This window comes from Pseudophryne corroboree, chromosome 7, assembly GCF_028390025.1.
Source record: "Pseudophryne corroboree isolate aPseCor3 chromosome 7, aPseCor3.hap2, whole genome shotgun sequence".
NCBI lineage: Eukaryota > Metazoa > Chordata > Amphibia > Anura > Myobatrachidae > Pseudophryne > Pseudophryne corroboree.
The window spans coordinates 380,380,011-380,404,904 of record NC_086450.1 but is presented as its reverse complement, the minus strand read 5'-3'; the positions used below and the strand labels follow the sequence as shown (position 1 = coordinate 380,404,904).

Here is a 24,894-nt window from a genome sequence, read left to right as displayed (position 1 = left end):
AACCGAAAGCAGCTAGCGATCAACTCGGAATGAGGGCCATGGTTCATACAAGAAACTTACATCTGCCCAGCTGTTACTAGACTTGTATCTTCTGTATTGGAACCACCTCCTGAGATGCACACACGCATTCCACTTCTTATCCTTGGTGTATGCTGCTGGAAAATCTATAGCGTATGTCCAGCCATGGAAATGAGATCCCATCAGTAACATTGCAGCAAGTCATTCCTTCCATCTCCGGATCAGGCCCTTTCTCACCACTGATGCCAAAACCCCCTTGTCCTCTCAATCAACTTCTCCTGCACTGACAGATAACAAAACTTCTTGTGTATTGAATTATGATATATAACAGGCTAGGTCTGCTCGCTGAAAGCATGTGCACTGTACTGTACGCAGTAACTTACTTGTAAACTCCAGGTCTGCAGACTAGAAACATTGCTTACCCCTTTTCCCCTGGTTCTCCTCCTATATTCTCATCAACGTACTAATCTGACTCCCACTCCCAGTGAGACGAGTGCAGTTTAATGCTGTCCAGCTACTGGTGCTCAGGCCAGTGACATCACTCCACTGCCAGCTCGGGAGCAGCTTCTCACAAAATCCATCCACTTGACTCTAGCGCTGCAGCACACAACAAGAGGTGGATGGGTTACTTCATTTTGTCATTTAATGAATGAACGTATAAGACAATGCTCTGCCTCTCGGGGTGAGTAATGTCATTTCCTCAGTCAGGAAAAGGCAGCATCGCCAGCATTCATTTACATGAGCATGAACTAACAGAAATATTAAAACATTAAAAAAAAGCATAAAATAATAGAAGACTAAACATTTGTATCTCACGTCTGAGGCGCCTGACACCTATCTACTGGTGTTACCATTCAGTGGCCAAATTATCTTAGCAAATATGGAGGTTCCCCCTAGTGCACTGGAGATACCCAACCTTCCTAATACATGTATAGAGCTATTCTGGGAAGCTGCAACACTAACCTGGCAGCAACCAAAATATACAATTCTGTTCTATGAAGGAAAGTGCCTCATAGAAAGTAATATTATCTGACCAGTATGTGTAACACCGATGATGCAGCCAGCTCATATAACACCATCCTGAAATAATCTGATTCAGCTGGCTAATGGGGAAGTGTATTGTGTAAAGACAAACACCTTAGAGCACTAGTTCCCAAACTTTTTAGAGTCACTGTGCCCTATAGTATCAGAATTTAACCCAACAAAATATAACCTTAGCATGAATGTGCGTGCATGTACATGTGGTAGGGCTATAGATTGTAAACTCCACTGGGGCAGGGACTGATGTGAATGGTGAAATATTCTCCCTAAGTGCTGCAGAATATATGTGCACTATTTAAATAATTGTTAATAAATTATATATATATATATATATATATATTATGACTTTCAACAGCAGCCTTCTTTAATCCGTTTACTGTATAAGCCTTCTGTGAGCTGCTGGGAGGCAATCATCATGGATCTGCAGTATTTCTGTAATAATATTCTTCCTTGTTACTTTTCAGTCTTCCTTCCTCCAATACCACAGTGTTGCATGTTGTTCCAGAAGCCCTATGATGTAAATAAGGCATCCTGTATGCTCAATTACTTCTCATAGATGTTTCCGCCACATTCTCTTTGGCAATAGAGGGCCTAAAATCTGATATCAGGATTTTGGTACTTACCGATAAATCCCTTTCTCCGATTCCACAGGGGCCACTGGAGTACAGTTACAATGGGGAAATAGTAGGCAGTAATTGGGAGCTGGCACTTTAAAAATTCTAACACTGTGGCTAGCTCCTCCCCTACTATGTCCCCTCCAAGCCAGTCTACATAAAACTGTGCCCGAGGAGAGCTGTAACAAACAAACTTGAATGTAGAGGAGGTTAACGCCGCCATGTAAACCAGGATAACACAAAAAAACAACTCTGGAACTTAACCTAACCAAAAAAGGTTAAACTGTACCAAACAAACAGTCACATAGTGATCTGCAAACCGTTAAACCAGAAAGGAGGAACAGCGCTGGGTGGGCGTCCAGTGTCCCCTATGGAATCGGAGAAAGAGATTTATCGGTAAGTACCAAAATCCTGATTTCTCCTTCATCCACTAGGGGCCACTGGAGTACAGTTACAATGGGGACGTCCCAGAGCTCCCAAAACGGGTGGGAGAGCGCTGAGAGTCCTGTAAGACCGCTCGGCCAAACTGCGATGCAGAGGCCGCAAACGTGTCAAACTTGTAGATTTGACAAAGGTATGTCGGCCCGACCAAGTAGCCGCCCGACATAAAGTAGTGATGGAGACCCCACGGGCAGCCGCCCACGAAGGTCCCACCGAGCGCGTAGAGTGCGCCGAAATTGAAGATGGAGGTTCCAGAGAAGCCGCCAAATAAGCTTGTCTGATGGTTAGTCGAATCCATCGAGACAAAGTCTGTTTAGAAGCCGGCCAACCCCGGCGAGCAGCATCGTAGAGAATAAATAAGGAATCTGACTTCCGAATAGCTGAAGTCCTATCCACATAGATCTTGAGCGCCCTGACAACGTCCAATGATCTCGAATCCGGAGAGTCCCCTGAGAGTGCCGGAACCACAATAGGCTGATTGATGTGAAAATCAGACATCACCTTAGGTAGAAAAGACATACGAGTACGAAGCTCGGCCCTATCCGTATGAAACACCAGGTAAGGCGACCTACAAGAGAGAGCCCCGAGTTCCGACACACGTCTAGCTGAAGCCAGCGCCAGGAGAAGAACCACCTTCCAAGTGAGATATTTGATCTCCACTGATTCCAGGGGCTCAAACAAAGAGGACTGCAGAAAGGAGAGGACCAGAGTGAGGTCCCATGGTGCTGTCGGAGGGTGGAAAGGAGGCTGTATTCGAAGCACCCCCTGAAAGAAAGTCTGAACTTCCGGCAGCAGGGCTAACTTTTTCTGAAAGAAAACCGAAAGAGCAGAGACCTGCACCTTTAGTGAACCCAATCGTAAGCCTGCTGAAAAACCCGCCTGCAAAAACCGGAGAAGGCGGGCTAAGCAAAACACAGAAGGAGAACATTCTCGATGTTCACACCAGGCTACATAAGCCTTCCAAATTCGGTAGTAGTGCGAAGATGTGACTGACTTTCTAGCCTGAAGCATAGTAGGTATAACCGTACGAGGAATCCCCTTCCTTTTCAAGATGGCTTTCTCAACAGCCACGCCTTCAAACATAGCCTGCGTAAGTCTGGATAAAGAAAAGGACCCTGCTGTAGAAGATCGTCTCGTAGTGGCAGGGGCCAAGGCTCGGCTACCGACAACAGGTGTAGGGTGGAGTACCAAACCCTGCGTGGCCAATCCGGAGCCACCAGGAGGACCAGAGCATCTTCTCTCTTGATGCGCTGCAGAACCCGCGGTAACAGTGGGAACGGAGGAAAGAGGTAAACGAACTGGAAATTCCAAGGAGCCGTGAGAGCATCCAAGCCCGCCGCCGCCGGGTCCCTCGTCCGAGAGTAGTAAAGAGGCAACTGATGGTTCAGGCGGGACGCCATGAGGTCGATCTGTGGTTTTCCCCACCGGCGGACCAGTTGCCAAAACACCTGGGGATGTAGTGACCATTCTCCCGGGTGCATGTCCTGCCGGCTTAGATAGTCGGCTTCCCAATTGTCCACTCCCGGAATGAATATTGCCGAGAAGGACAGAGCATATCTCTCTGCCCAGAGGAGGATGTTGGTGACCTCCCTCATTGCTGCGCGGCTGCGAGTGCCGCCCTGACGGTTGATGTACGCCACCGTCGTGGCGTTGTCGGACTGAACTCTGACCGATCGACCGCGGAGTAGGTGATGTGCCTGAAGCAGAGCATTGTACACCGCCCTTAGTTCGAGAATGTTTATGGGGAGAGCGGATTCGTCTATTGACCAGCGCCCCTGAAACTGATGTTCCAGGGTCACTGCCCCCCCAGCCTCTCAGACTGGCGTCCGTGGTGAGGAGAGTACAATCCCATACCCCAAACCGCCTTCCTTCCAACAGATGCGTCGACTAGAGCCACCAGAGAAGCGACGACCGGGCCTTTGGTGATAGTGTCACCCTTTGATGAAGGAACAGATGAGATCCTGACCACTGATGTAGAAGACACAGCTGAAAAGGTCGAGAATGGAAGCGACCGTACGGGAGAGCTTCGAATGCTGCTACCATTTTTCCCAGAAGGCGAATGCACAGATACACTGACACCCGACGGTGTCGAAGAACCGACCTTACCAGAGTCTGCAGAGACAGGATCTTGTCCTGAGGCAGGAAAACCTTCTGAAGGACCGTGTCGAGAATCATCCCCAGAAACAAAAGCCGTTGTGAGGGGTATAAGTGAGACTTCGGGAAATTCAGGATCCACCCGTGACGAATCAGAAGGTCCTGTGTCATCCGGATATTCTGAAGCAACAGTTCTGCCGAGCTCGCTTTTATCAGTAGATCGTCCAGATAGGGAACAATCGTCACACCCTGCTTCCGAAGTAGGGCCATCATGACCGCCATGACCTTTGTGAACACTCTGGGAGCAGAAGAGAGACCGAAAGGAAGGGCCTGGAACTGGAAATGAGCGTCCCGTAATGCGAACCGGAGAAACGCCTGATGAGGAGGCCAAATGGGAACATGCAGGTATGCATCCTTGATGTCTAGGGATGCCAGAAACTCGTTTCTTTCCAACCCCGCAATAACAGACTGAAGGGACTCCATCTTGAACTTGAATACCCTCAAATACGGATTGAGATCCTTCATGTTCAGGATTGGCCTGACTGAGCCGTCCGGCTTCGGTACAAGAAACAGGCTTGAGTAATAGCCCTGCTTCTGAAGATGAGAGGGAACAGGGATCACCACCCTTGCGGATAGAAGCTTCTGGACCGCTGCCTGTAAGGCAACTCCTCGGTTGTCGGAAACTGGCAAACCCGTGGTAAAAAACCGATGGGGCGGTTGTTCCTGAAACACGAGCTTGTAACCGCAAGAGATTAGATCCCGGACCCAAGCGTCTGGGCAGGACTGTACCCAGACCTCCTTGAAATCCCACAGATGAGCTCCCACCCTGTGATCCCCCAGGTGGGAGGGAAGCCCGTCATGCGGTGGTAGTGGCAGAGGACTTAACCTCTGACTGGGCTGAGGTTGCGGAGCCTCTACCCCTGCCGCCGCCTCTACCTCTATGGCCACGGAAGGCAGAAGCTCCACCCCTGGCCTGGCCTCGAAACCTGGAAGGGGCACGAAAGGATCGAAAAGAGGGACCCCTATATGGCCTGCGAGTAGTTGGAGCAGCAGAAGGAAGATAAGTTGACTTACCTCCGGTGGCCTGAGAGATCCAGGCATCCAGATCCTTACCAAACAGAAACTCACCCACAAAAGGGCAACGTTTCTGCCGCCCTTTTGGATTCCGTATCTGCCTGCCACTGCCGGAGCCAGAGAGCTCTGCGGGCCGCAATTGCTAAAGCGGAAATTCTAGCTCCTAGAATACCTATGTCCTTGGACGCCTCGCAAAGGTAAAGGGCTGATTCGCGGATGTGTTCCGCCAACTCTATCAATTGATCCGCTGGTAACTCGTCACGAATTCCAGAGGACAAATGCTCCGCCCAAGCTTCGATCGCCTTGTTGACCCAACAACCTACCTGCGCCGGGCGATGTAATACCCCTGCCGCAGAGTAAATATTCTTTAAGGTAGATTCCAACTTCCTATCTGACGCCTCCTTAAGCGAAGTTGCTCCCGGAACCGGTAGGACCGTCTTTTTGGACAGATGAGACACCGAAGGATCCAGAATCGGAGAGGTCTCATAACGTGTCCTGCTACCTGTGGGAAAAGGGTAGGAAGACAACAGCTTTCTTGATACCTGAAATTTTGCGTCTGGATGTTTCCAGGCAGCCGTTATGAGCGCATCCAGCTCCTCCGAAACTGGAAAGGTCACCGGCAGGCCTTGGTTGGTGCCAAACCTTGAAGGGCATAAGGTGTCTTGCTCCGTCTCCTCCACCTGTAATACTGAGCGAATAGCAGTAATAAGAGCCTCTATACCCTGAGCTACTGGTTCAGAGTCTCCGTACACCTGATCCTCATCAGTATCCTGTATATCAGCATCCTGAACATCTAACCCCGCCTCATCTAATTGAGGCATATCATCGTCAAAGTCCTGTAACACAGAGGCTAGCAATCTCTTTTTAGAAGCCTGTTGAGGGGGGCTAAAGGACGGGGCTTGGGAAGGGATCACAGCCCTAGAAAGCCCTTCTACGGACTTTGCTAATGAGACAGCCCATGCAGGTTCTGGCTCCGGTACCTGGACAAGCTGTCGGAACCGGGCCGCCTCCCTGTCTTCCCGAGAGGCTTTAAGTTCCCCAGTCAGCAGGGACATCACCTCTGTGAGTTGTGTCGTCCATGTTGGGACGCTTTGGGGTTCTGAGGAGGGCTTACCGATGACTCCTCACCTAAAACCAGAATTTGCTTTTGTGTTGCCTTGGAGCCTTTATTGGCCATGGCAGCACCTACCCTTGAGACCCTTCCCCCACAGTGAAACAGCAATAGTAGAATGGGTGGGAGGGGGGGGAAGCCGGGGAAAAACGCAGCCACAGCAGCCCAATCTGTCCTGCACAATACTCTGTGCAGTGACAGGCTAACTGTAAGTTATACTAGTGCCTGCAGTGCCCCCGAGTGCCCCCCTTCCCCACTGTAACAGCTCACTGTGTCCGTGGCCGCCGTCCGTACCACGCTGTTGAGACAGGAAATGCTCCGGAGCGCGCGCTACATCCGGGCGCGCAGAGCGGGACTAAGCCCCGCCCCCCTGCTCAAAGGCGCCAAGTTCAAACATGCTGTGCGCCGCTTTGCCGGATCCCCGTAGCGGCTGTGAGCCGCGCTGGCGGGGATCCGAGCAGGGAGGGAGGAGGGGGGGAGCGGCGGGCGGACGGGCAGCGGGTTTTTTTTTATTTTTTTTATAAATAATAATAAAATTAATAATAAAAGTAATAATAAAAGTCCGATTGTGAGAGGTGGGGGTGCGCTGTGTCAGACAATCACCCCCTTACAATCCCATTCAAACCCCCCCTTGTCGCCATCACTGGGGGGAAGAGGTACACACTCACCTTTCAGTGGTGGAGGGTGGCCCCAACACACGCCGCACGCCGCGGTGTCCGGCCGCTGATACCGCTGCCGGAAATCTTCTGCTGGATGGAGTGGCCCCGACACGCGCTGCACGCAGCGGTGTCCGGCCATCTCAGGAGAGCTCAGCGTCTCCCTCAGCCGGGGACCATCCCGAGCCGCACGCAGCTGCGATGGGACCCCGCCGGCAGCTCCCACGGTGCAGACTGGCAGTGGCAGAGCTGCCAGTCTGTGAGTGTGTGAAAGAAAAAGAAAAATAATAAAGAAAAAATAAAAATTCTTTCAGCTAAACCCAAGTGAACCAGCTCCCTTGGGCACAAATTAAAGACTGGCTTGGAGGGGACATAGTAGGGGAGGAGCTAGCCACAGTGTTAGAATTTTTAAAGTGCCAGCTCCCAATTACTGCCTACTATTTCCCCATTGTAACTGTACTCCAGTGGCCCCTAGTGGATGAAGGAGAAATACATGTAATGTAAACTCAATTACAGATGCAAACAGAATCCTAATTCCACTATATGCCCATATTCTGAGAGGTACGCTCCTGTGTGAGCGCGACGCCCCACTCCTCTGTCTGTGAGAGCCGCCGCCATTACACCATCATCTCCATTTGCACCGATGCCATGCTAGGTGCAGAGATTCCTCTGGCTTTGGTGTCCATTCTGTATATGCAGGACATCTTTGGCTCCCAGGCCCACGGTTCTCCTGCATGTGTTATTGTCACCTAGAAATGCTCATATAGAAAAATCGGTAGAAGCAGCTGCATTCAGATTTGCATGTGCCACAGCATCAGCCCCGAGCCTCCAGACTGTACCAGTCACCTATAAACTGGCAATATAACTTCTCCCTTCCACTAATACATTTTCCTACACAGCCACCTATTGGGATTACTTTCCCCATGGTCCGACTATACCACTTCATATCCTCTATAATGAGTTTTCCTCGGTGGTGTTGGTTGTGGATTAATGCATTGAGCAGGCTGCTATGGAGACGGAAGAGTAAAAAAGGAACTCCTTTGTAATCATGGTTCTCTGACACTCAGATGCAATTCAATTATCTGAGATGTGAGGCTGCGCACATCACGGATAATTCTAGGAGTGCAACATTGCGAGTTAAAATGAGAAATGTTGAGGTCTCATGGTGCCACAGATCTACGTGATGTTTATTAACACATCGCATTAACCCATGACAGCAAATCTAATATACACTTACACTCACTGTCTAACTTACACTCCTATTAAAAAAGGTGCCAGAAATCACCTAGTGTTACAAGACTTGTAGCAGCCTCCATACTCTGGGCAAGTCTGTAGATGTTTACTTTGTTCATTTTGGAAATTATATCACCAATTTTTTCCAGTTGCCGGAACTAGTTATAAGAATAAAAAAAATGAGACCACAAAATAAAAAATAAAAAGTGGTGGTAGGATTTATTCTTGGATTCCCTCAGAAAAAGCAACTGCTTACACTATATGAAACAGAGCTAACTGCTAATTTAATGCTCCTGGTATTTGCACAATCTTGGTCTATAGCAGGCCTGGCCAACCTGTGGCTCTCCAGCTGTTGTGGAACTACACGTCCCAGCATGCCCTGCCACCGTTTTAGAATTCCCTAATAACAAAACTGTGGCAGGGCATGCTGGGATTTGTAGTTTCACAACAGCTGGAGAGCCACAGTTTGGCCAGGCCTGGTCTATAGCATTCTCTGAGTTTGTATGGACGTTGCAGCACCAAGTGAGACAGGAAACACGGACATGCACGTCGGGTGAGGTCTTTATCACCACAGTCTGACACAGACAAAGAACTATGGGGGCAATTCAGATCTGATCGTAACGATCATTTTCTCTGACATGGGGGGGGGGGGGGGGGGGGGGGGACGCCCTGTACAGGGCTAGTCGGCCCCGCATGTCAGGCCCAAACCCCAAGGGTGCAAAAGCATTGCATGGCGGCGATGCTTTGGCTCCCGCTTATTAACTCCATGCTGTGCAGCATAGCTGCACTGGCAGGAGGCTACTCGCCGCGTCCCGGGTGACAGCGGCTGCGTGTGATGTCAATCAGGCAGAGGCTATCGCAGCCCTGAGATGCTGTTAGCATCTCACTGGCCTATCAAGGTGCGCACGCTGCAGCAATCCAGTCTGAATTACCCCCTATATCCCTCTGCAAGCACACTTATGGGATTATATTGAAACCAGTCACCTGTACACTGCAATTACTGAAACCATTTCATTTATAAACAGCTAGTCTACAAAAATACTGCATAAATAGTATACATTTCATAGAGCGTCAGTAATATTTGAAATTGCAGCCTTTTAGTCTCTAAGTCTCTTTTTGACTCCTTTCCAAATAACAGAATTACTAGCGACTGCGGAGTCCTCTTCATCATCATCACTCTTCTCTCCGGAGTGTGGCCATTCCTCATCTTCATCTGCAGCATCATCGCTGTCATCATTCTCACTCTCCTCATCTTCATTTGTCAATCTGTGAAAAGTACTTGTAGTTTATTTTAAAGCAAACTCTAATTAGTATGCCAAAGAAATAAATACACCGTCGAGTCACATTATTATGACCGCCAGCTAATAGCCGGAGTGACCAATGTGTGCACCACGGACAGCAGCTAGACGGGGTGAACTGTCATTTTAGACACGTCTGGTAGGCCCCAGGTTAATTTTGACGGCGAGCTGCTCCACTGTAGCGTGCCGGTCGGCCTTCACGCACCTTCGTAGCCGACATTCACCTCTTACATCAAAGTTTCCACGTCAGTTATTCATAATGGTGCCATTTGTCCAGTCACTGTACACCTTCACCACAGCAACACGCACACAGTAAACAAACTGCGATGTTCTAGAAATACTGGCACCTTTGGCCTGAAAGACGATAATCATCCCTTTTTGCAACTCGGATAAATTGCCCCATTTACCCATGACAGCAACGAGTGATATGTGTTCAGACGGCCTATCTCAAACCTTATATTCCCACCAAGCCAGCGCATGGCACGTCACATGCATCATGGGCTACATACTGCCGACGTCAAATGTAGTAGGTGGTCATAATAATGTGACTCGACCATGTATGATGTACATAACTTCAACTGGAGAAGTTTAGCGTTGTTCTGGAGACAGGTTCCTATAACATAATTATTCATTTAAAAATTCCTCAACCTCCTTGCCATTACAGAAACCTGGCTTACCAGCCACACTCCTAGCCCCAGAGACAGACATGGTGCAGTGTAGGCGTCTTAGGGGATGTTGCCCAAAGCAAGAAAGCAGATTCTGGCTTTGATCTTATAGGTACTATATAAATGATAAGTAGAAACCAGCCACGGCAAACATTTCCACTTCTATAAACCCACACATTAATAAATATACCCCCTAGTGTCTCTGAATTGGACCTGAGACATAGCCCGACTCTCCGAGAGTCTCTCTTACACCCTGCATCCATTGTCTCCACTCCACCTAAAAGATTTCATCCTTCCCATGGACACCATCAGCTCTACTGCCACACAACTACTTCCTCCTTTGGTCTCTCACAGAGTAACTCACCTTATAACCACTGTGATGGACAATCCCTTGACCTTGTTATCTCTAAGCTTCTGCATCATTTCTAGTCTCACCAACTGGGCCTTTCCCATCTCCGACCACATCCTCCTATTCTCCAGCCAAACCCAACCTCAAGCTACTCTCCCTGCACCCAAATCCATATGAACCCAGCGATACCCTAAATACTCTTGACTCACCATTTCTCAGATTAGAAAAAACTACTCCTGTCTCATACAACGTCCCTGCCCTGCCCTGATGTTGCCACCTCTTTCTACAACATACTCCACCTACACAATGCAGCCTCACCCATCACATACAGGGCAAATTCAGACCTGATCGGTGCTGTGCATTTTCGCATGCCAGACAGCCGACGGCCGTCTCAGCCCTGCAATCGCCACTGTGTTTAGCTGAAATTTAGAAGGCACGGTCTGGGCAATGCAGGCATGCCCGGACCATGCGGTGGGCGGGCCGCGGCGGCTGCGTGACGTCAAACGCAGCCACTGCGACAAGTAGCTCCCTGCCAGCGCGAAGGAGCTGCGCTGGTAGGGAGTTACTCTTCAAGTACAAAAGCATCGCCGCTGTGCGATGCTTTTGTACTTGTGCGGGGAAGGGGGGGGCCTGACATGCTGGGCGTCCCCCCACGTCTGTGTTACTGTTCGTAGATGTGCTAAATTATGGGACAGCAGGTGTGCCTGCAGTAGCCCACTGCTAACAATAAGCAGCTTCTCCCAAGGATCAGGAGGTGAGCACAGGGCCAGCACTGAGTAGCAGTGACTCATACCCCTTTTCCACTAGCTCAAAAAACACGGGTAAATGCACGGGGGCGCGCATTTACCCGTGTTTTTTGCAAGTGGAAAAGGGTAAACCCGGATCAAGTGACCCGTGAATCCCACCCGGCTATCTACCTGGGTAGGACACGGGAATGATCCGGGTAGGGTTGTAGTGTAAACGGGAGCCGTGTCGATGCGACGCGGCTCCCGTTTACACTGTATGGAAGGGCGGTGCTGGGAGATCATGTGATCTCCCTGCGCCACCCCTGCCGCGTCACTAGAAGCGTCACCAACCCGGCATATGCCGGGTTGTGACTGCTGATGGAAAAGGGGCCGAGCACGGGTCGCAGCAGGGGGCAGCTCCCGTGTCAGGCTCCCGGCTGCGACCCGTGCTCGTAGGTGGAAAAGGGGTATTAGTGTGGCTAGCAGACAGATGGTCTGATTCAGAGGTGAATGCAATGTCCAGGTTGGACGCAGTGGAGAGATTGCTGGGCACTTCACATGCATCACAGCTGCACTGCGGATGCTGGGAGGATTTATTCTCATAGTGAGTGACTGGTAGTGACCGTCTGGGGGAGGTAACGGGGGATGGCTACATAACGCAGGATGGGCGTGTCCTAGTCAGGGCCAGATTTAGGGGGGGCGAAGGGGGCGACCGCCCCCCCTAACACAGTCATAGCCACGCCCACTTTTGAGCAGATGAGAGCTCTCCGGGGAGAGCATGAGGCACAACAATGTGCTGCAGCTTATACCAAAGCAGCACAGAGGAGCCAGGAGAGCAAGGGTTACAGAGCATTTGCCCCTCACTTGCTGGTGTGTGGGTATTAGGGCTAATAAATACAATTACCCCATAGCACAGTCACATGTACGTACAACAATCCAAAGCTCTATCTCAGTCTCACTCAAAAAGTTCAGTCAGAAGTGAGAGAGGAGGAGTTAGGATTGCAGATGGGAGGAGTTGGGACTGTAGAGGGAGGAGTCAAGATTAAACAGTAAACCGCCCCTGGTCCTAGTCAGCCACTGCAAATTTGTTTACAGTTTGACTGACCCCGGTGTCTTAGTAGAGACATCCTAAGACACCATAGGATCGCTCAGAAGTTTGATTGGGTGACCAATGGGCGACCGATGTTGCATAGTTGCACATAAGCAGCGGTGTACACAAGACAGCAGCCAAGTCCGGTGTGTCCGGAACAGCAGTTGCACCTCTGCAACAGGCCCAGATCTGAAAGGGAGGGGGCACGATGACACATGTCCCAATTTTGCAATGGGGCCCACATAGTTCTAGTTACGTCACTTCCCTACTCCCACCTATACTACTCACAACAGCTAGCACATTCAGCTTAAGACCCGCGCACATCTTATAGAAAGTGGCATATGGAATGCAAGAGGTCAAAAAGCAGAATATGCCATCATTTCAGTTACTGTGGCATCACTGCTCACCAATGTAATGCCATAGAACAAGCCAGCAAGCCTATGTCAGTGTGTGCCTGCTGTATTATAGAGGCACCTTCCTCCTAACATGGCAGCTTGCTGCTGAGGAATGACAGAGAGAACTGTGGACTTATTCAGTAAAGTAGGAATGTTCGGGTACAGTAATACACATAATGTCATTTATATTAAGGATAAATTGTGGCTCTTTTTGTGCTCTAAGGAACTGCAACACATTAGTTATACAGTCAGATGGCGAGTATATGTATATTTATTTATTTATTTTATTTATTACCAGTTATTTATATAGCGCACACATATTCCGCAGCGATGTACAGAGAATTTTTGCCCATTCACATCACTCCCTGCCCCAGTGGAGCTTACAATCTATTTTCACTACCACATGTACACGCACACACATTCATGCTAGGGTTAATTTTTGTTGGGAGCCAATTAACCTACCAGTATATTTTTGGATTGTGTGAGGAAACCGGAGTACCCGGAGGAAACCCACGCAAGTACGGGGAGAATATACAAACTCCACACAGTTAGGGCCATGATGGGAATCGAACCCATGACCTCAGTGCTGTGAGGCAGTAATGCTAACCACTACACCATCCGTACTGCCCTTATGCTGTTTGTTTGCGATGTGCTGCTGCTTATGGAGAGGGCCTGCAAGTGCTAACAGTGTGGAATACTGCGGATGTCAGGAACCGTAGTACTGCTGCAAAGGCTGTTACTGTGATAGGAGCTTTTGCACAGCATTGTATAGATTGTGGCTTATAAAGTTTTTGTTTCATTTAAATATAAGTATTTTACCCTTTTGAGCTGATGACTCTGTTAAGATTAGAAAATTCTCTTCCAGATTCAACATCGAATGGATCTAAAATGATACAAACCATAGAAATGATGGGAGTATTTTACTTACATATGGTGACTCACTATAATATGCATACACACAGGTGGTAATGTACCTATTTCTTCCTCCTCTGTATTGTATGCACCAGCCAGGAACTCCGCTTCTACCTTCTTTACCTCCTCCACATCCTGGCACTTGCTGTATCGCTCAAGTAGATCCTTATTTAGTTCAAGAAAGACTTTTCCCCATTTAAACTTCCGTAGTAGAATTGTGGCCAGTTCTGGAAATCCTTGAACAAAAAATCATACAGCAGAATAGAGAGAGGCCCTCCACTTCATCGTGGCCCCGCTTCATTGTGGCCACACCCTTACCGGAGGAGGCAGTAAGAATATCAGCAAGAATATGGGCAAGTATAATGCAGAATAAGGACTCTTGCAAACACAATACATTCAGACCATTTCCTTACCTACTATACAGAACGTTGCAGCAAAAGCTTCTACACAAGACAGTTTGCACGGACGCCCATAATTCACGGGGTTTGCAGCCACCAGATACGGCAACAGGCGAGGATGGCTTCCTTTCATTTTGGAAAACGGCGTCTCATCCAGCTTAGCCCAGGAGCAATCAATGACCGCCACGCCACCGTCTGCAACTGTCTGTCTGAGTGAAGTGCAGACAATGAGTGCAAAAGCGCTCTTCCAGAACCAATTATGTCCTAGTGACTGGAGTCACAACGCTCTAAGAACAGATTGTTTTAGCTAAAAAAGTTCAATTACAAATATTGAAATGATTTCACTGTGACTTGAATCTTACTCAAAAGGAATGTTAGGGGCCTCATTACCAATGCAGACTCTAAGGGCAATGAAAAAAAAACGACAAAAAAAAGTGTGGACCCACCATGCTGCTTCTATGGACATGTTACATGTTAATGCTAAAACAGCAGATAGTTGTAACACACACAGAACTATTGCATCTGATATCTGGATAATAAAACAAATGATCAGATATTTATTAGTCATGTTGCAGAATGAGGTCAGAAGATTATGTCCATCGTGTGCCAGGGGTGATCTGACTGCTTGGCCCCTGAGCCGAGGGGCTGGATCTCCTACAACTTGGTCATATACTGTAGGGTTTGTGGGCAAAGCATATACTAATCTGGTTGCACAGTGCACAGGCTCAGTCCCTTTACAGCAAACATAAAGCAAAGAGCATACTTGGGAACGACTATGGAGTAAAGATTATTCCTCAGGAAGTGCTCTGAAGTTTACACATATAATTAAAGGATAATGTATATAATATAGTAGTGCGAGATAAAAGTGTTAAACAACAAAAAGGTTTTACAACACATCACTCACTTGTCAGCGGGGGAGACGTACAGAGTGCCCATAGGGCTTAGAATGAGCCCATTGAACCTCTGGTTTAGACGAATGCTCCTGACCAGACCTTTTCGTACCAGCTTCCGACCTGTACATCTCTTTGGATCACAATGTCCTAAATCCCACATCGCCAGTGGGCAGGGGAACTTCACCTTAGCCTCTCTGTCTTCCACTTCATCGTCCCTCTGTATACTAGCTTCCATGGCCAAAAATAAGACAGATAAAGAGTGACGTTAGAGACTGTGGACCTGATACAGAGGTGAGCGCTAACTGCACGCCTTCACATGCAGCGGATCTGAGAAGATATGCAAATAAATACGTAGAAATTGATGGCTGTTAATAACCACTTGTCCCATCTACTCTGCCCATAGATAGAAATGAGATAGATATATTAGAAATATATGAGATAGATGTAGATGGATTGGTATGAGGTAGGTAGGTAGAAGATAGAGATAGATAGATAGATAGATAGATAGATAGATAGATAGATAGATAGATAGACAGACAGATAGATAAAGAAGGCAGGTAAATATATAGATATGAGGTAGATAGATATGACCAGCGGCGGCTCCTACCTGCCCGGGGGGGCGCCGCTGCCCTGCCTACCTGGAGAGGAGAGCCAAGCCCCTGTCAGCCGAGTCCCAGCATCTGCACAATGGATCTGGCAGATGGTGAGACTGGTGCATGTGCAGAAGTGGCAACCCAACGGCACATGTGTGAAACTCTGGTTTCTATGGACTGCATCGGCTGCAGCCCACAGAAGGCGGCTAGGGCTGCATGAAAGGCAGGTGGTGGCTTCCCACAGGAAGCCCTCTCTCTCTGCTAATCACAGCCTGGTCTGGCACTCCCAGAAGGAGGAAACACCTCCCAACAGGACTGCCTGTAGCGTCTGACTGACAAGTAGAACATCCAATAGGAAGGCACTGCTAGTCACAGTGAAGCCAGTACAGACTATCTGTGTGAGAGGAGTGAAACTTGCAAAACCATTTTGGGATAGTCCAAGGTTAATATCGGGCCCAGTGTCTCGGTATTTCAGAGCCAAACCTTGTATAACCCTTTTTATGTTACAATATTTGCTCTTGAAGCCATTACATGCACTGTGTGCTGCTACTTAATTTTCTCTCCACTAACAAGCCCTAAATGCTTTTCTATCTTGTTTTCACCCCAAATGTATTCCATTTAATATGTATGCAACATTTTTACCATAGCTTAGTATCACACATGGGTAGATGACAGAGGTGTCTGCGTTAATCTTGTTTTAACTGAACCCTCTCCTGATATAGACAAGTAAAAGGTGCACATACAATAGATTGGTCACAACCGAGTTTCAACCATTTTAGAGTTTTGTGGGTTTCTTCGGGGGCTGGTATGCTGCCGGTTTCATCAAGATCTAGATTGTGAAGTCAACGAATATTCTTTCAGAGAGGAAACCTCCGGATCCCTCTACATCTGTCCCTGATAATGGCTGTGCAGGCTGACAGCTGCACATGCGTAGTGAGCACAGGTGTCGAATCAGAATCAGCATGATAGTGTAAGTCATAACTCTGCTTCCAGCTCTTTAGCTCTAATAAGAGTCCATTCAGGCTGTGTGCCAGCCACAGGTTGTTATTAAATGTGTGTCAGGCTCCGGAGATTTACCTCTGGCGGGTGCTCCCGCGGGTTACCATCCCGCTGGTTGGCGCGGCTGCAGCGAGCTGCTGGCGGCGGGTCCTTCTGGACGGATGTGCGGCTGCCAAGGGCCGAGGGTCTGGAGAGCCGGGTGCTGCGGCGGGGATCGCTGAAGTAAGGTCCTCTAGTGGTGACACAGTATAGTGCGTCAGAGACAGAAGCTGGCTTAAGCTGTGTGCTAACTGTTTCCTGTGCTGGGGGCAGCCATGTTGGAGACCAGAGTATTACCAATGAAGTTCCCAATCTGTGTCCAGCCAATCCTGCGTGTTCTCCTCTTACAAAAGGGGGCTGGCTCAGAGGGACAGTGCCAGTGCTTCATGTTACCTCCTTGTGAAAGGTTCTCCAGCTCTGTGCTCCCAGGTTACTTCTGGTTCCCTGGTCCTGGTTGCTCTCATCCATCGGTTACCTAAACGTTGCTGCAGTCTTGCTGTCTAAGTCCGTTACCACTCGTGGAAGCGCTCACGGGGTCCCAGGTCGTAGAGGAGCTCCCGGTGCTAACGGCGGTTCCCGCAGACATCTTCATTTCTTCAAAGTCCAAGTTCTTCAGCCTCGTCTTTCAATTACAAACCAGTCTTCATTTCTTCAAAGTCCAAGTTCTTCAGCCTCGTCTTTTAATCATAAAACACAGTCTTCAGTTCTTCTTTACCTGAGTTCTTCAGCTTCACTCTTCAAATCATTTAACCATAGACTCTAATTCTTCCAGTTTCTTCAATTGCAACAATATTCGTGTACAGCCTGATTATTCATTAAAACTACAATTATCTTCCATCGAAGTCCTCCTTTTCTTTACGCCCTCCGGCCAACGTTAACACTAAAGGCCCATACACATTAGACGATGTCGCTCTGTGAGCGACATCGTCTAACGTCTCCCTCTCCCGGGCCGGCCGGTCGGCGGCCGCCTGTACGCACTGAGCGATATGACCGCTCATATCGCTCAGTGACGTCACGCCCCCGCCAGCCCTGCATGAAGGTCGTGGACGACAGTCCACATCCTTCATGCATGCCCTACCGACATCGACGATCGTTGCCGACCCGCGGGGCCGCGCATCGGTCGTCGCTGGCGGCATACACACTTAACGATATAATGAGCGACGTCGCTCAAGGAGGGGGAAAATGAGCGACGTCGCTCATTATATCGTTAAGTGTGTATGGACCTTTAGTTTGGCTTCCACCCCATGAGGAGGAATTACATTCAGCCACCTCGTTTACTCTCCTCACAGGTAGCTGTCCCTTCAGCCAAAACTCAGTTGTCGGAACCCCAACTTACGCCGAGCGTGACAATTTGCATGAAAATGTTCATTTCCATGCTGCGAATTTAGGTGATATTATCATAAGTAATCTGCGTCATATGTGATATGATAAATAGGTTACTAATGCAACTGCTATTTTTGTATAGAGGCATCTGCCGCCCGCTTCTCAGATCTGCCGCTTGCGTACTCGATGCACCATCAGACAACCACTGTGTAGGAAGAGGCAGTGGTTGGCCGTGCCACGCCTTCAAAATGGTTGCGACACGTCTGCGTTTGAGTTGCCACACTCATGTTACCTCCAACTAATAGTCACTACAGTATGTGTCCAGCACTGTGTCCTATTCCATACTAGGAGCACCGTCGCATGACCATTACGGTACACGTACAGTGTGATTTCTCAAAAGTCAACATACTAAGCTTATAAACTCAATTTTTGCACAAACAAGACACCTGTTACCATCTGGAGTGGACAGTGCTCCTCATGTTATTTTCTTCATATCTTAAAAGGATATCAGATACATATGGCTTATAGTGCCGAGATTGCATGGGCTGAACAAGTAGCGAGACCAGAAGTTACCAAGTAGCAGAAAGTGATCCCCAATCGTCCCTGAGCCCAAAGGCTGCAGCAAGTAGCCAGTAGGACCTGGCAGCCTTTTAAAACACTTGTGGCACAACTGCTTGTCCAGAAGGACCTCACTTAGCTCTTTGCTGATGACAAAGCTGTCTTGGCCTTAGAGAATTGATTTCACATCTATTCTCTCCTTGAACCGTTATGGTGGAACCCATACAATTTTGCTGTAGGAATATTTCACACATGTAGACCCTGGGCTCATGTGCACAGCATCTATACACCGCTGCTCTGCTCAGAACAGCGAGTGACAGGAGGGATCGACCAACTGCCCCCTCCCCACGCAACCCCCCCACCCCCCGCAGGATACTGCAACCCGCGGGCGGGACAAACCGTGAAAAACAGGACAGTACCGTCAAAATCGAGACAGTTGGGAGGTATGCAAAGGGGTCCTCGTCACCATGAACCAAGCAAATCCATTCAGTGAACTGGGGCAAAACACTAACACCCATCTGAAGCAGAGAAGGTGAGAAAAAGACACTTTCCAGGTGGGCAGGTGGAGACGTCCGCTTTCTAGGGAAGAGATTTGGGGCCGAGGTTGTGATGGAGAGGATGGACTAATTGTAGTGGCTGGAAAAGGCTGATTGTCTCCCAAATTACACTACATTGTCTTTACATGTACCAATTACAGTAAGCAGCATATTGTGACTGAACTCCATGTAGGAATTGCTGCTGAACTCCATGTAGGAGTTCTCTGTCTTGTGTTTCCCATTAATAATCCTCAGGCATCGTCTATTGATTTTATGCCAGAGTTAAAGATAATCAGGTGCCATACCCCCCAAAACACTGCATGCAGGCCAATCTAGCAGCAGCGATAGCGATGCGCGGGGCTGCGCATCGCTATCGCTGTAGGGGGCTACACACGGAGCGATAATGCTTAAATTCTAAGCAATCTAGTCAGATTGCTTAGAATATCGCTCCGTGAGTACCCCCCTTTATTCCCTCCTTCTGTAGATAAGTGCCACTTAGTGTTACATTTCACCACTCAGTATTTATCCATCTCAGCTATATTACATGTTCCATAAACACAGCTCTTGCCTGGAGCCTCTCTCTCCTCCAGCATTTCATCCTAGTTCTAGATATTGCTCTGCAGGTAATACATAAGGCACATTACTGGGGGCAGAAATTACCATGTAGAGCTTCATGGACTTCACACGTAAATGTCTCCAGACTTTTAGAGGTTTTCTTAAACCTGGATTCCTTCTGTTTAGGCCTAACAGCTTTCTGTGGCTTCTTGGGTCCCATTGTAGTTCACTACTGAAACACAAAATAACAGCAAGTTTAATATATACACATCACTTTATAGGTGTATGTGTGTGTATGTATGTATATATATATATATATATATATATATATATACACATATACACACACACACACATCACTTTGCTTGGATGTGTCACACACATGCCAGTTAGAGCACCAGAGGGATTAGACAGCTATCTTTCAGGATTATAACAGATGCTCATTAGGTTCTCCTTGAGGGTTGGCAATCACCAGACCACCTGTCGGGATCCCGGCGGTCACAATGCCAATGCCGGAATCCCGTCAGGCGGTGAAATGCCGCTGCTGGAATACCGGCGCCACAGGCTTTTCTCCCTCTATGGGTGCCCCGCAAGGAGCTTTCTAATGCTCGCACCGCTGCCGGAATACTGGTGACTATATATTTGATGACCCTCCCCCTTGCTCTTCAGACAATGCAGTCTCTTCTACCTTTCTTTGCACTCTGCATGTCTCATCTCTGCTGGTGTCAGTGCAGTCTCTTCTAGCTCTCTATACTCTTTGCATGTCTCATCTCTGCTGGTGTCAGTGCAGTCTCTTCTAGCTCTCTATACTATTTGCATGTCTCATCTCTGCTGGTGTCAGTGCAGTCTCTTCTAGCTCTCTATACTCTTTGCATGTCTCATCTCTGCTGGTGTTAGTGCAGTCTCTTCTACCTCTCTGTATGTCTTATCTCTGATGGTAACAGTGCAGTCTCTTTCACCTCTCTATACACTGTGATGTCTCATCTATACTAGTGTCAGTGGAGTATCTTCCACCTCTTTACATGTCTCATACAGTATCTGCTGGTTTCAGTGCAGTCTTTTCTACCTCTCTGCATGTCTCATCTCTGATGGTGTCAGTGCAGTCTCTTCTAGCTCTCTATACTCTTTGCAGGTCTCATCTCTTCTGGTGTTAGTGCAGTCTCTTCTACCTCTCTGCATGTCTTATCGCTGTTGGTAACAGTGCAGTCTCTTTCACCTCTCTATACACTGTGATGTCTCATCTATACTGGTGTCAGTGGAGTATCTTCCACCTCTTTACATGTCTCATACAGTATCTGCTGGTTTCAGTGCAGTCTTTTCTACCTCTCTGCATGTCTCATCTCTGCTGGTGTCAGTGCAGTCTCTTCTAGCTCTCTATACTCTTTGCATGTCTCATCTCTGCTGGTGTTAGTGCAGTCTCTTCTACCTCTCTGCATGTCTTATCTCTGCTGGTAACAGTGCAGTCTCTTTCACCTCTCTATACACTGTGATGTCTCATCTATACTGGTGTCAGTGGAGTATCTTCCACCTCTTTACATGTCTCATACAGTATCTGCTGGTTTCAGTGCAGTCTTTTCTACCTCTCTGCATGTCTCATCTCTGCTGGTGTCAGTGCAGTCTCTTCTAGCTCTCTATACTCTTTGCATGTCTCCTCTCTGCTGGTGTTAGTGCAGTCTCTTCTACCTCTCTGCATGTCTTATCTCTGCTGGTAACAGTGCAGTCTCTTTCACCTCTCTATACACTGTGATGTCTCATCTATACTGGTGTCAGTGGAGTATCTTCCACCTCTTTACATGTCTCATACAGTATCTGCTGGTTTCAGTGCAGTCTTTTCTACCTCTCTGCATCTCTCCTGGTGTCAGAGCAGTCTCTTCTACCTCTCTATACTCTCTGCATGTCTTATCTCTACTGGTGTCAGTGCAGTCTCTTCTACCTCTCTATACACTGTGCATGTCTCATCTCTACTGGTGTCAGAGCAGTCTCATCTACCTCTCTATACACTGTGCATGTCTCATCTCTACTGGTGTCAGAGCAGTCTCTTCTACCTCTCTATACACTGTGCATGTCTCATCTCTACTGGTGTCAGAGCAGTCTCTTCTACCTCTCTATACACTGTGCATGTCTCATCTCTGCTGATGTCAGAGGCGAGCAGTCTCTTCTACCTCTCTATACTCTCTGCATGTCTCATCTTTGCTGGTGTCAGTGTAGTTTCTTCTACTTCTCTGCATGTCTCATTTCTCCTGGTGTCAGAGCAGTCGCTTCAACCTCTCTATACTCTGCATGTCTCGTCTCTGCTGGTGCAGTCTCTAGTAAATCAACCCTTAGGTTTGGGCACACCACAGCTTTAACCGGCTGTGGAACTACAAATCCCAGAATGACCTGTCATGCAAGCTAGGGTTTGTAGTTTCACAATACCTGAAGAGTCACAGGCAAGCTCTTCTACCTCTCTACATGTCTAATCGTTGCTGGTGTCAGAGCAGTCTCTTCCACCTCTCTATACTCTCTGCATGTCTCATCTCTGCTGGTGTCACTGCAGTGTCTTCTACCTCTCTGTGTGTATCGTCTCTAGCAGTCTCTCTATCTCTCATACCAGTGACTGTGTAATTATCAGACCTCAGCTCTGAGTCCTCTCTCGCTGCTCTGCCTCAGCTCTATGCAGGATTCACACGTGTTCTCTGCAACAAGAATTAGTGTCACATCCCCACCTGACCAATATTTAAAATTCTTGCCATTTCTGAGTAGATCCGATCATCTGCAACAAAAATAACAGCAGCTGCGTTACATGTCCTTCCGTATTGACTATGTACAGAGAGATACCTTCCAAACCTCTGCGCCACAAACTCGTTTACATTCTTTAACAGTGAGCGCTGCAAGAGAAAAGAAGCAAAACACAGCCTCCCGCTTCACACCAAAGCACAATGCTGTCTGTATCCCAGAAAACTGACGCTGCGCACCTGGGCTGCTAGTTCCGGGTTGTGGAGAAGTCATGTGACACAGAGGATGGAGTTCCTGCTGGGGCTGCTCATGCTGCTGGGTAAGTCCCTGTATATAACTGTATTATATATAAGTATATGTAATGCGGAGTCCATTTACTCTGCACTGCCCAATGCAGAACAGGGAGCTTGCCTGTAATTTTTTAGTTATTTTGAAACTACAAGCCCCAGCTTGCAACAGGACATTCTGGGATTTGTAGTTCCACAGCAGGTTAAAGCTGTGGTGTGCCCAAACCTAGCGGTAGATTTACTAGCGACTGCATGTTAAAGCTTCTAAAAATGAAAAGTGTTGCTCATAGCAACCAATCAGAAAATCTGTCATTTGCAATAAAGTAATGATAGCTAGAATGTGATTGGTTGCTATGGGAAACAATTTTTATTTTTAATTTTACAGTTTTAGAACTTGTAGTAAATCAGTGTAGTTTCAAAACTCCATTATTACAAGCTTGTTTGTATCCCCTCCATATACCCCTTTCACGCCGCACAAATAACCCGGTATCGAGCCGGCATACTGCCGGGTCGACACGGGTCAGTGTGCAGTGTGAAAGCACCAAGTCCGAATTCCTGGGTCATTTGGTGAGAGGGGAGGCTGCGCTCACATGGGGGGTATTGATTAAGAGTGCAGCTGACCTGGAGGTGTCCCACCTCCTGTTGCAATTTGTATTTGGTATTGGTCAGCGCGCTCTATATGGGATAACGGGGGATTGTGTGGTGAGAAGTGTGAATATTCACCAGTGTGATGATGTTTATCTGTGTACCTTATGTGAATTGGTGCGATAATGATAACTCAGTATGGGTTGTGTCACAATGCTTTATTGAAAATGTCACCGGGTCAGAGTCTTGGGTTATCAGTGAGTGATTGTCCCAGGATAATTCACCACTTATCAGGTGTGTCCTGCAGACTACCCTTGAGGTTTGTCACAAACACAGCCTACGACCACACCACTCATTGCCGCACTTCAGAGGGGTCTGACAGGCGAGACGCCGCACCAGTCACACCTCAAACCACAATACAGACATAGAGCCAGAGGACACATAGGCCTAACCACACCTATGGTAAAGGTAGCCCTTAGGGCATACCTGACATTTTTACCTGAGTGGTAAACCTCATCAGTATACCATTAAGGAGGGTATACTAGATAAAAAGGGTAGTCTGCAGGACACACCTGATAAGTGGTGAATTATCCTGGGACAATCACTCACTGATAACCCAAGACTCTGACCCGGTGACATTTTCAATAAAGCATTGTGACACAACCCATACTGAGTTATCATTATCGCACCAATTCACATAAGGTACACAGATAAACATCATCACACTGGTGAATATTCACACTTCTCACCACACAATCCCCCGTTATCCCATATAGAGCGCGCTGACCAATACCAAATACGAATTCCTGGGTCGGCTGACCCGGTAATTCAACCTGGGTTATAAGCAGTGTTATTCCCAAGTTGAATACCGGGTCAGTGGCTGCATAAACGGATTCCCGGGTCAATGTGATCCAGGACCCGTTTACTAGATAGGGAGAGGCGGCGCGGGGATGAGCTCATCTTCCAGCGCCGGCTCCACCCCCCGGCGCTATAGCAACCACCCCGGCATATTGCCGGGTCGGACAGCCAGCAAAAGGGTTAGGAGAGTCTCCAATGCCGGATCCCACCCAGGAAGAACCCGTTTCCAATTCCCGGGTGGGATCCGGCATTGGAGATGTGAAAGGGGTAATAGACAGGGGCAGTGCTGCCTAGCTGGTCACTGGTACTTTGTATATGTGATGTGTGATATAATATGCACCATATGCCACTAGCTGAGCCTAATCTTTTGTTTTTCAGTCCAAAATGCTGCAGCAACAAAGATGAAGATTGTGGAGGAACCAAACTCTTTTGGGTAGGTGTTCAGTGACTCTGAATTGCCTCATTCACTTCCATTTACATAGCATTTGTCGTACGGTGTAAAGGTTAGCATTACTGCCTCACAGCACTGAGGTCATGGGTTCGATTCCCACCATGGCCCTAACTGTGTGGAGTTTGTATATTCTCCTGTACTTGCGTGGGTTTCTTCCGGGTATTCCAACTTCCTCCCACAATCCAAAAATATACTGGTAGGTTAATTGGCTCCCAACAAAATTAACCTTAGCGTGATGTTGTTTGCGTGTACATGTGGTAGGGAATATAGATTGTAAGCTCCACTTGGTCAGGGACTGTTTTGAATAGCGGCCAAATACTCTCTGTAAAGCGCTGCGGAATATGTGTGCGCTATATAAATAACTGGTAATAAATAACAAATTTGTACA

General features: G+C 48.0%; 2 protein-coding genes across 12 annotated transcripts in view; one reads left to right on the top strand and one right to left on the bottom strand.

Moving 5' to 3' along the window:
• Positions 1-8,730: 8,730 nt before the first annotated feature.
• On the bottom strand, positions 8,731-22,639 carry TSR3 (TSR3 ribosome maturation factor). 10 transcript variants are annotated; one of them, XM_063934562.1, is made up of 7 exons: positions 22,565-22,639; positions 19,716-19,842; positions 15,019-15,235; positions 14,130-14,323; positions 13,779-13,952; positions 13,624-13,687; positions 8,731-9,548 (listed from the first exon to the last, which is right to left on the bottom strand). In XM_063934562.1, exons 2-7 carry the CDS (start codon positions 19,828-19,830, stop codon positions 9,380-9,382), a joined length of 933 nt encoding a protein of 310 aa, XP_063790632.1. In that variant the 5' UTR covers positions 19,831-19,842; positions 22,565-22,639; the 3' UTR covers positions 8,731-9,379. The 10 variants fall into 10 exon arrangements, with proteins under 10 accessions (XP_063790632.1, XP_063790636.1, XP_063790633.1 ...); XM_063934566.1 differs by having other exon boundaries at positions 19,716-19,839; positions 22,565-22,638; XM_063934563.1 differs by lacking the exon at positions 22,565-22,639 and adding an exon at positions 22,428-22,540.
• The window catches only part of GNPTG (N-acetylglucosamine-1-phosphate transferase subunit gamma), a 37,650-nt gene continuing 31,727 nt past the window's right edge, over positions 18,972-24,894 (top strand). The window contains exons 1-3 of one of the 2 annotated variants that reach the window (XM_063934557.1): positions 18,972-19,051; positions 22,472-22,644; positions 24,434-24,488. In XM_063934557.1, coding sequence (XP_063790627.1) covers positions 18,987-19,051; positions 22,472-22,644; positions 24,434-24,488 — 293 coding nt within the window. In that variant the 5' untranslated portion in view covers positions 18,972-18,986. Of the gene's footprint in view, positions 19,052-22,471; positions 22,645-22,697; positions 22,739-24,433; positions 24,489-24,894 lie in introns of those variants that run through there. The other variant, XM_063934558.1, reaches the window with a different exon arrangement.